The sequence below is a fragment of the Anomaloglossus baeobatrachus genome, chromosome 3, assembly GCF_048569485.1.
Source record: "Anomaloglossus baeobatrachus isolate aAnoBae1 chromosome 3, aAnoBae1.hap1, whole genome shotgun sequence".
Taxonomy (NCBI): domain Eukaryota; kingdom Metazoa; phylum Chordata; class Amphibia; order Anura; family Aromobatidae; genus Anomaloglossus; species Anomaloglossus baeobatrachus.
Genome location: NC_134355.1, coordinates 635,549,244 through 635,561,200, shown reverse-complemented (window position 1 = coordinate 635,561,200; position 11,957 = coordinate 635,549,244). Strand labels below are relative to the sequence as shown.

The following is an 11,957-nucleotide window of genomic DNA, read 5'->3' as shown; positions in this document are numbered from 1 at the left end:
AATATGCTAATTATTATTATTATTTCTTTTTATAGCGCCATTTATTCCATGGCGCTTTACATGTGATGATGACCCTCTGCTGCGAGCATCATGCTACTGTGATCCGATCTTGCGATCGAGTCACAGCTATGGAGAAGAGGGAGGTAGCACTTTCTCCCCATCTCCTCCCCGTCCTGTCATTGCGTACATTGCACTGCGGTCGGATGACATGCGAGTGCAGTGCGATGTTTTACAAGCACCCATAGACTTATAAGGGTGCGTGTGAGCTGAGACTCATTGACAAATGCAGCATGCTGCGATTCATTCCGCATGCAGATATGGCATGAGAAATCAATGGCAGATGGACACTGCCCCATAGATTTGCACTAGAGTGAGAGCAATCCTATGTTTTATCGGATTGCACTCGTCCTTGCAACATGCAAGTGGAACTGAGCCCAGAGAGGTATTCTCGAGTTTGAAAGTTATCCTTCGTAGATACAAAAGTTACAATCCGACCACTGGGGCCACCAGCTATCCAGAGAACTGTGGTTCCAAGTAGTCCCATATGAATGGAGCAGTGGTGGATTATGTTCACAGCCGAGCTCAGCGTTTACTTGGTCTTCACCACTCCCATTGCGCAGGATCGACCACCACTCCAATGACACAGGGCTCTTCAGAGACTTCGTTCTCATGATTGTTGTGAGCCCCAGTGATTGGAAGTTTATCCCCTAACCTGTGGATGGGTGATAACTTCTGCGTTTTTGGTCCGTTTTTGCTGCAGAAATTTCTTGAGAAATTCTTGTAACCTTTCTGCAGACATTCCCCAGCAAAACCTATGGCAAAAAAAATTAGCTGTGCGCACACTGCGTTTTTTTCTTAAGAAAATTCTTTCAATAGATTTTCTTAAGAAAAAGAATGAGCATGTCACTTCTTTTCTGCAGCTAACTGCTTTATTTCCCATAGATAATTGGCACAATAACGCAGGGAGCAACCAGCAGTAAAAACGCACCAAAAACGCACCGAAAACGCACCAAAAACGCACCGAAACGCACCAAAAACGCAGGTGCGTTTTTGGTGCGTTTTTTAATGCAGGTGCACTAATCCTTCACTCTTAAGAAATTTCTTAAGAAATTTCTTAAGAAAAATAATTTTTCTAGTGTGAACATAGCCTAGGTGAATGAGTGTTCACTTCATGGTCACAAATATATAATATTAATGAAGATGAACAAATAACAATGACATGCACATCTAACTGAAAAGCATAGAAAGCAATACGGACATAGCTCGCACTCTACAAGTTTTATTAACAATGAAACATCATGATCCGCATTTTGTTATAAATACATTTACGAAATTGTGCAATATTGTGCCGTTTATACTCATTATTAATATACAAACTATAACACATACAGTGCATAAGAAACCAACATACATGTATGAAAAGGAAAGAGAAGTGTGTCCGGTCTTCAACAAATCCATAACAATAAAATAAAAATATTGGTTAAAAAAAATCCAAATGTTCCAGTCTTGTAAATCAATGTTCTCAATGATAAAATTTGGCATAGGTTGCCTGTGATAAACCACATGGGTCATTGTCCTCGTTGGGGAACCCACTTTGATCAATAACTGTCCCAAGCCCCAAATAACCAGGAATCAAATGTCTACTCACACTGGTCATTTATCACTTGGTAATACAACCATCCAGAGGTGTCAATTGCTGGTGGGTGACGGTCTGGATATAATTATGTTCCTTTTGTGGTGTTGAGAAGATTGGTAAGTTCCTCAATGTAGGAAATTGTGCATTTCAATGTCTGGATCTTAGTAAGAGGTTGTCTACCTTGACTGTAGACTGCTGGTAAATTCCTTCTCAGGGTGTGAAGGGCTTCAGCTATGGCCCTCATCCTCATCTTCTCTCTCTCACTTGCCTTTCTCCTGCGTTGAGCATTCATGGAAGCATTGGGATTATGGTGTCGACGTTTGTCATTGGGTCGACCATTGTCCTCTTCCATATCGTTCTGGCAGACAGAAGGGTATGGCAACAACCTGTACGTCACCATGTCTTCACTATATGGTATCTCCTCCAGGCTTGATGGACGTGAACAACCAGAGAATTGTGACTTGTAAGAGGCTGCAGGAGATAAACTTTGAGGAGATGGAGTTTGACTTAAGGAATAGTTCTCCGTATTTTGTTTCCAGTTCCAAGATGTGGATAAATAAGCCGATTCCGGGTCAGAATCCGAACATAACACGTATTCCTCCTCCATTTTTATAGTAGGCTGGTGGATAGTCTCCATGGACAGTGGCAGATGACAGCCAGCTACTCCTTGTGGTGGTGCTGTGACTAAGTTCTCAGTAGGTGGGAATACCCTTTTTATATAGACTTGCCAAATCTGAGGTGGGAGTCTAAGTGGAACAGTTCAAAGGAGACAACCAAGTGTCAAGATGGAAAATGAACTCCTGAAGTGTGACTTTACTCTCACGGAGAATTATCAGCCCTCAGCTAAATTGTCTTTCAATAAACAAGACTGGCCGAGGAGACTGGACAGATATAACTAAGGATGCAAATAAACATAGAACAAGATTCAAGATCTCCTTACATTAAGATTTCAATAAATCAATCAAATATAAAATATGAACCATGAATTAGATTATTATTATTATTATAAGTGATTATTCTGAAACGAGTTGTTGTTTTATACATCTATCTATGCATTTAATTGTCAGGATAAAATAGCTGACATTTTCTGCCGGTTGGGTATTTATGATGGCATCTACTTTTGCATTTAGGAGCATTAAAATATTTTTTTACATTGAAAGATTGCAAAATTAATATAAAAACCTAATAAAAAAAAAAACAGCAGCGTTAATAGATAAAGACTTTTCCTGAAACAGTAGGTTATATACACAGAGGGACTGATTTATTATGCAGCAATTATGCCTTACTTTGTACCCAAAAAAACTATCTGTAGGATGCGTGCCTGTGAGGCCCTGGCCTATCAGGTCGTCACAGGGTATTGTGCAATCTGCCCTTCCGGACAGTATCCACTCCTCCTTGGCTACGGGTCTTGGTCCTTTGGTGTTGCTAATTATTATTATTATTTATTTATAGAGCACCATTAGTTCCATGGTGCTGTACATGAGAAGGGGTTACATACAGAATACATATACAAGTTACAGTAGACAGACTAGTACAGAGGGAAGAGGGCCCTGCCCTTGCGGGCTTACATTCTATAGGATTATGGGGAGGAGACAGTAGGTGGGGTGTAGATGGGGCGGCAGCTCCGCACGGTGGTGGGGCGGCAGTTCCGCACGGTGGTGGGGCGGCAGCTCCGCACGGTGGTGGGGCGGCAGCTCCGCACGGTGGTGAAGCAAGAGGTTGCTAAGAGCTTATCCTAGGAACACTTTACACTGTACCCACCAGACACACCATTGGGGGGCCTGAAGGGAATAGGGCCACCCATATGGGGGGTTGGTAGGGGAAAGTGAGAACGTGACAGAGGAGCAGGAGGGAGAACTAAGTGAACCAGGAGAGGAAGGAGGCTGAGGTGACTCTCTGAGAGGGAAAGGTCACCGGCCTGGAGCAGGGCTCCTGTAGTTACCAGGTGGCAGACGTTGGTCTGGGCCTGGTAGGAGCTGGAACCCCGGTCACAGGGGATTGTGTCAAGGGGCAAGGACTGCCGAGGAGGGCAGCAGGCAGCCTTGAGCTATCTCCGGGCAGGGGCCAGGGCACGATGGGGTACGTGGACCCTAGGCCGGAAAGTAGCTTCAAGCGTTCCGGTAATTTACCCGACGGGGGTGAAGACTTCAAGATTCATCCCCAACCCGCTCCAAAATCGGGGTACTAGTGCATCGATGGGATAGGACTTTCCCAATACAGTCCAAATAAATCCTATGCGTGAACCCTGAGAGCAAGCTCACTCCGTTAGCCATATGGTTGAGCAGGACCTGAAGAGTTTTATACCGGAGGGTCCAAATAGAGACAAAGGTGCCAAAGACAGGGCCACAGGCTAACAGCAACACCAAGGGCATGGCCCCAAGCATGCTCCCTCCAAGCTGCAGTGGTGCTCAGAACTCTGGTCTACAAGCTGTCTGTGTTATTCCTGGACTGAGTGAGTACACTGAAAAACCCTTTTCCTATCCCCAACGGCACCCCAAGCACCAACCATCCAACGGGCCCCAGGACACAAACCCCCTACCCACGGAGGGATTAAACATCTGGCTGCTACACCACAGTCACCGGGCTCCCCAACAGCAGCGGTGGTCCCTCACATTACCACACACCGTGGGTGGTGTCACGAACTTCCTAACCTCCTTTGTACATAGCCCCCCTCTTCTTTTAATTCGAGTGTCCGTACGGACCCCCCGGATCCAGAGACCCCTCGAGCCACCGCGGCTCCGGATCCAAGCGGCTCGGCCGCTGGCACGCGGGCGGTACATGCCCACGATCAGTGTTTGCAGCGTTTTGGATGCAGCCTGTACAAGCATAGTGGATGGGATTAATAGAAATCCTGTGGCCCACAGCGAAAACTGACCTGTGTCGTGGCTTTCACAGTCGCAAGTGTCCACTGTAGGGAGAACACAAGCGAGAGACCGCAGCACTCTGAACCCTGATTGTGGACCCTGCAGGTGAGGACCCGTCACATCCAAGACACAGCGGGTCCTGATCGTGGGCACATAACCTAATAGTTTATTGCCAGAATAACAAGATTTTCCCTATCTGTAGGGCAGGAGAAAAATTGCTGACCATTAGGCTATGTGCCCACGGGACTATATGTACCCGCGGATTTTGCCGCGGAAAACCTGCGGATTTTTCTGGATTTTCTAGATAAATACACAGGTTTTAGCAAGTACAGGCACTCCACATGTTATGCTATGGGATTTGGGGAGTGCTGTGTCCATGCTGCAGTATGTGCGGCTGTGGAACATGCTGCGGATGTCCCACAGCCGAATGTAACTGCATGTCAATTATTCCTGTGGAAATACCTGCGGAAATCCCGCTCCTCCACTATGGAGATAGAGGCCGGGACTTCCGCAGGTAAGTCGCATGAAAGTCCGCAGGTTTTCTGCAGCTATGGATAGCTGCGGATTCCGGGGAGCTGCTGCGGGAAACCTGTGGATGTACCTGCGGATATATCCGCAGGTACAGAGTCCCGTGGGCACATAGCCTTAGAGGTCTGAGAACAGAGCTCTGAATCAATCCTGAGAAAGGCTATGTGCACACATTCAGGATTTGTAGCAGAAAATTCTGCTACAAATCCTGATAACATAGCTGATACCAGGAAGCAACATTATTTTTCTGTTGGCTGCGGTCCCGCCCCTTCTGGTCACATGGGTATGACATTAGCACAGGTCCTTCTAGTCACTTAGTAAAACAATTCTATAATAGAATTAGCATAAATAATACATAGGGGGAGGAACAACAGACAGGGGGGCAGGAATCACTATGAAAACCCACCGCAGCTATCAGCTGATCGGCAGCTGCTGCCAATCAAAAAACTGCTCATTTACAAACTTTACTTTTGTTTGTTTTGTTTGCTTTTGTTTCTAAAACATTACATCCAAACTGACAATTAAAGGTATGTATAGAATCAACATGATAGCGCAGTATAGCGCTGGCTTTAGGTTATATAGGAAAATCCTGGTGATTGGTGTGCTTTAACAAGTATGAGCCACTTGATAAATTAAGTGCATGTTACTTCTGAATGCTTTTTATTAAGAGTAGTGTAAAGAGCACAGTTCATAATAAATAACCTCCTAAGTTTGTGCTGTGTAAAACTTAGACAGTTTTAGGCCTCTTTCACACGTCCGTGCAAAACATTAATGTTTTTCACGGTCCGTGGTGTAGGTTCGTATGTCTGTGTGCGTGTTTTACATGTGCTGTTCCTGTGCTAACCGTGTGACATCCGGATAGCACACAGACAGTATGAGCTGGTATACTTACCTATCCCAAGTGCTGCTGTTACTTCCTGGTCCGCGGTCAGTGCAGTGAATATTCATAAGCATAATGAGTGGCCCGGAAGTAACAGCAGCACCAAAGACAGGTTAAGTATAAAATTTCTTTATTTTTTTGTGACACGTGTTTTCTCCGGTATGTCACACTGATGTCACATGGATCACATCAGTGTGCGGTCTATGTGTCACCCATTCTGCCAACAGAAAACGGACATGTCGCCGTGTGGAGCACAAGGACACCGCTGCAGCAGGGAGGGAGCATGCCTGCATCCCGTGCCCGATGGTGTTTCTTGTTATTCTGTGGCCTTTTCCTTGGCACCTTTCTACTGATTGGCCCCTGTAGTGTAGAACTAGTCGGGTCCCGCTTACCCGTATGGCTAACGTAGTGAGCTTGCTCTCAGAGTTCATGCTTGGGATTTTCTGGACTGTATATTGGGAAACTCCTATCCCCCTCGTTGCGCCCCGCCTCGTAGTACCCAGATTTTGAAGCGGGTGGAGAACGGCTCCTGAAGACTCCGTCCTTGTCGGAAGAATTACCAGGACGCTTGAAGCTACTTCCCGGCCTAGGGTCCACGTACCCTGTCGTGCCCTGGCCCCTGCCCGGAGATGGCACAAGGCCGCCGGCTGCCCTCCTCGGCAGTACCGTGCCCCTTGTCACAATCCCCTGCGACCGGGGTTCCAGCTCCTACCAGGCCCAGACCAACGTCTGCCACCTAGCAGTAACAAGGAGCCCAGCTCCTAACCTCCTCCAACCGGCTTGTGACCTCTCCTCACGAGAGTCACCACACAACTAACTTGCTCCTGAAACTCCTGACCCTCCCATACCAACCCCCCACGTCGGCAGCCCTATTCCCTTCAGGCTACCCATTGGTGTGTCTGGTGGGTGTGGTGCAGAGGGTTTCTAGGATTTTGTTTAGCTTATTCTTAGCAACACCAAAGGCCAAGGACCCGTAACCAAGGAGGATGTGGATACCGTGCAGAAAGGCAGGTTGCACAATACCCTGTGACGACCTGATAGGCCAGGGTGTCACACATTCACACATCAGTTTTTCACATACGAGCGCCATCCTTGCTTTCCATCACATCTCTGTAATTTTTGTAGATCGAATGATCCGTGAAAAATCAGAGAGACATGTCCGATATTGATCCAAGTGTTGGATCAAATGCAGCATAAAAATAAATAAATGGGACAGCACTCTGCTGCCATTTGAGTACTGTCCACTTGATCAAAAACACTATGGCCACGTGCACACGTTCAGTATTTGGCGAGTTTTTACCTCAGTACCTGTAAGGCCACGTGCACACGTTCAGTATTTGGTGAGGTTTTTTTACCTCAGTATCTCTAAGGCCACGTGCACACATTAAGTATTTAGTGAGGTTTTTATCTCAGTATTTGTAGCCAAAACCAGGAATGGAACAGTCGGAGGAAAAGTGTAATAGAAACATGGGCTCCACTCCTGGATTTTCTGCCCACTTCTGGTTTTGGTTTACAAATACTGATGTAAAATACTGACCAAATACTGAATGTGGTTTATGAGGGAATCACTGGCGAGCACATGAGCCCTAAGAACGCTAAACTAAGAAGTGGGCACAAACTCCTATACAAATGATAAAAAAAAATAGGTCCATATAGTGCAGTGTGTAATTAAAAAAAAAACAAAAAAACATAAACGTCATACTATTTTTACAGTTCAAAAAAAAGTTAGTAGAGTCATTCAGCGTATAGACTAAGGGGATGATTTATCTGGGTGCACTGGAATAGGAAGCGCCAATTATGAAACACTTTCAGATACTGTATATAGATGGCGTCAATTTTAAACTGTAAATAATCTTTTTTTTATTATAAATTTTAACCCTTTAAAGACATGCGATCGTTGGGGTCTGCATCTTACAACACCCACCAATTGCTCATACCACTGGACAGAAACGTTTGAGTGACTAGTAGGGGGTCTCAGAACAGCTGACTCATCTCCCGATCATCAGGGTTTTTAACACCTTAGTGCTGACATACAGTTACCTCATTTTGCTCTAAGTTTGGAGGGGGCTCCCTTTCTGCATGTGTTAGATGATGGCTAAATTAAATAGCCAGCATCTGCCTCTGCCAGCACTGCAGTTGTCGCGGGCGGAGGAGGGGACGCTGCGCTCACCCACTTCTCGGGTCCGGCTGCTGCTCGGTGGTGGCTCGAGTAGTGGGCCGGATCCCGGGGACTCGAGCAGCGTTCCTCGCCCGTGAGTGAAAAGGGGCGTTGATTTTGGGGATTTGATATTGTCCGTGACACCACCCACGGTTGTGGTGAGATTGATGACACCACCGCTGCTCTGGACGGGGATCCTGGGAGCGATGACTGGGAGCAGCTTGGATGTTGGTTCTCCCCTCCGTGGGTAAGGGGGTTGGTTGTCCCGGGGCCCGGTGAGGGGTAGGAATGAGATGGCAGGCGGGTTACGGGGCCTGGTGAGGTGCAGGGTCGCGGGGGCAGCGCTGTGCCGCACGGCACGGTGGTACTCACTCAGCCAATGAGGAACACAAAGTCTCCGGTAAAACAAACGGCTGGATGGACGGGTCCCACAGACGGCTGCGGTGTTTCTCCTCCCGGCAGGTTGATGGTGACTGCCTTTCCCTGCACCTGTGTAGTGTGTACGGTTCCAATGGGTTCCCACCGGTAACCCGCTCCCCAGCTTGGATGGGTGCTGAAGGAGCCCCTTTTGCCCGCAGGCTCTGGCCCTGGGAACTTTAGCCTTGGCGGTGACCGTGTTTCCCTCTCTCGGTTGGACTGTTGCCTTCTGTCGGGACTTGGCTGCTGGGAAACCCAGGAGGTTCCCTTCGCTAACGGATTTGGCAAATTCACGGCGACTCCTAGCCTTGCCGGGGTCCGTAAGCCCCTGCCGGATGGTGCTGGCTTCTCTTTGCGTACCGGTCCGGTACCGCCAGGCCACCGCTCGTCCACGGTCCTTACGGCTAGCTCCAATAGGCCACTCCTGCAGACGGTCACCACCGTCTGCCAACCTTGCTGATCCGTCCGGGCCACACACCCGGACCAACTTCAGGCTTCACAACTGCCACTTCCCTCCTTCCACTTTCACTTCCAAAACTCTATCTGAAACTGACTCTTTTCCCACCTCCAGGACTGTGAACTCCTCGGTGGGCGGGACCAACCGCCTGGCCCACCCCCTGGTGTGAACATCAGCCCCTGGCGGAAGGCAACAAGGGTTTTTGTCTGACTTTGGTGTGCCTGACCGGGAGTGTGGGGTGTGTTGGTGTTCTGTGACGACCTGGCTTGTCCAGGGCGCCACATTCCCCCTTAGTAAAATTCAGACCGTCCTCGGTCTGCCCGTCCATCACCGGTTTTATTTTCACAAACTGGAAAAGATAAACGGTAAAACAGGTTACAATTATATTAACTTCTTCCCACATCGGGAGGTATATTTACTTTAACGTTGCTAAATGGTAATGGCTTCCGCTCTCTTGACCTCAGTCCAGCACAAGTTACCAGAGCGGGTTCTGTCCTTTTCAGGGGACCCACGTCCATGGGGAGCCCCTGAAACCCCCCCCGGAGGATCACCACCGGTTGCGGTAGTGGCAGGCCTGGGCCATCACTTCCCTCCAGGCCCATCCTCCAAATCAGCCTCTCCAGAGGCGGTAACGGTAAGCCATAAAAACATTTTTTTATTTACAGACCACAAGTTCGTGGTTGCCCTGCCAGTTATTATTATTATTATTTATTTATAGAACGCCATTGATTCCATGGTGCTGTACATGAGAAGGGGGTTACATACAGAACACATATACAGGTTACAGTAGACAGACTAGTACAGGGGGAAGAGGGCCCTGCCCTTGCAGGCTTACATTCTAAAGGATTTTGGGGAGGAGACAGTAGGTGGGGTGTAGGTCGGGCAGCAGCTCCGCACGGTGGTCAGGCGGCAGCTCCGCACGGTGGTCGGGCGGCAGCTCCGCACGGTGGTGAAGCAGTGAGGTCATTCAAGGTTATAGGCATTTCTGAACAGATGAGTCTTTAGGTTCCGTTTGAAGTTTGCAAGTGTAGTAGATAATCTGACGTGTTGAGGCAGCGAGTTCCAGAAGACTGGGGATGTTCGGGAGAAGTCTTGGAGGCGGTTGCATGAGGAGCGAATGAGAGAGGAGGAGTATAGGAGATCTTGGGAGCACCGGAGATTACGTTTTGGAGTGTAGCGAGAGATTAGTTCAGAGATATATGGAGGAGACAATTTGTGGATGGCTTTGTAAGTCAGTATTAGTAGTTTGAATTGGATACGATGGAAGATTGGGAGCCAGTGAAGGGACATGCAGAGAGGAGAAGCAGGGTGGTAGTGAGGCGAGACGTGGATCAGTCGGGCAGCAGAATTAAGGATGGACTGGAGAGGGGTGAGCGTGTTAGCAGGGAGACCACATAGGAGGATGTTGCAGTAGTCGAGGCGGGAGATTATGAGAGCATGCACTAGCATTTTTGTAGATTGAGAATTGAGGAAGGGACGGATTCTGGAAATATTTTTGAGTTGAAGACGACAGGAGGTGGTGAGGGATTGAATGTGTGGTATGAAGGACAAGGCAGAGTCAAAGGTCACTCCGAGGCACCGAACTTTGGGTGCTGGGGAGAGCGTGATGTTATTTATTGTAATAGATAGATCAGGTAGAGAGTGTAGGTGAGATGGAGGAAAAATGATCAGTTCAGTTTTGGCCATATTGAGCTTTAGGAAGCGAGAGGAGAAGAAGGAAGATATAGCAGATAGGCACTCTGGGATTCTAGACAGCAGAGATGTGACATCTGGGCCAGAGAGGTAGATCTGAGTGTCATCGGCATATACAGTTAGGTCCAGAAATATTTGGACAGTGACACACGTTTTGTTATTTTAGCTGTTTACAAAAACATGTTCAGAAATACAATTATATATATAATATGGGCTGAAAGTGCACACTCCCAGCTGCAATATGAGAGTTTTCACATCCAAATCGGAGAAAGGGTTTAGGAATCATAGCTCTGTAATGCATAGCCTCCTCTTTTTCAAGGGACCAAAAGTAATTGGACAAGGGACTCTAAGGGCTGTAATTAACTCTGAAGGCGTCTCCCTCGTTAACCTGTAATCAATGAAGTAGTTAAAAGGTCTGGGGTTGATTACAGGTGTGTGGTTTTGCATTTGGAAGCTGTTGCTGTGACCAGACAACATGCGGTCTAAGGAACTCTCAATTGAGGTGAAGCAGAACATCCTGAGGCTGAAAAAAAAGAAAAAATCCATCAGAGAGATAGCAGACATGCTTGGAGTAGCAAAATCAACAGTCGGGTACATTCTGAGAAAAAAGGAATTGACTGGTGAGCTTGGGAACTCAAAAAGGCCTGGGCGTCCACGGATGACAACAGTGGTGGATGATCGCCGCATACTTTCTTTGGTGAAGAAGAACCCGTTCACAACATCAACTGAAGTCCAGAACACTCTCAGTGAAGTAGGTGTATCTGTCTCTAAGTGAACAGTAAAGAGAAGACTCCATGAAAGTAAATACAAAGGGTTCACATCTAGATGCAAACCATTCATCAATTCCAAAAATAGACAGGCCAGAGTTAAATTTGCTGAATAACACCTCATGAAGCCAGCTCAGTTCTGGAAAAGTATTCTATGGACAGATGAGACAAAGATCAACCTGTACCAGAATGATGGCAAGAAAAAAGTTTGGAGAAGAAAGGGAACAGCACATGATCCAAGGCACACCACATCCTCTGTAAAACATGGTGGAGGCAACGTGATAGCATGGGCATGCATGGGTTTCAATGGCACTGGGTCACTTGTGTTTATTGATGACATAACAGCAGACAAGAGTAGCCGGATGAATTCTGAAGTGTACCGGGATATACTTTCAGCCCAGATTCAGCCAAATGCCGCAAAGTTGATCGGACGGCGCTTCATAGTACAGATGGACAATGACCCCAAGCATACAGCCAAAGCTACCCAGGAGTTCATGAGTGCAAAAAAGTGGAACATTCTGCAATGGCCAAGTCAATCACCAGATCTTAACCCAATTG

The 11,957-nt window shown here is 47.4% G+C and overlaps 1 protein-coding gene across 1 annotated transcript; it reads right to left on the bottom strand.

Moving 5' to 3' along the window:
* Nucleotides 1–1,721: 1,721 nt before the first annotated feature.
* On the bottom strand, nucleotides 1,722–2,273 carry MSGN1 (mesogenin 1). The gene has a single exon (XM_075341578.1). The coding sequence runs from the start codon at nucleotides 2,271–2,273 to the stop codon at nucleotides 1,722–1,724; it is 552 nt and encodes a 183-aa protein (XP_075197693.1).
* Between the last annotated feature and the right edge of the window lie 9,684 nt (nucleotides 2,274–11,957).

Coding starts and splice junctions, on each gene's coding strand:
- MSGN1 (XM_075341578.1), bottom strand. CDS start 2,273: ATGGAGACTATCCACCAGCCTACTATAAAAATGGAGGAGGAATACGTG.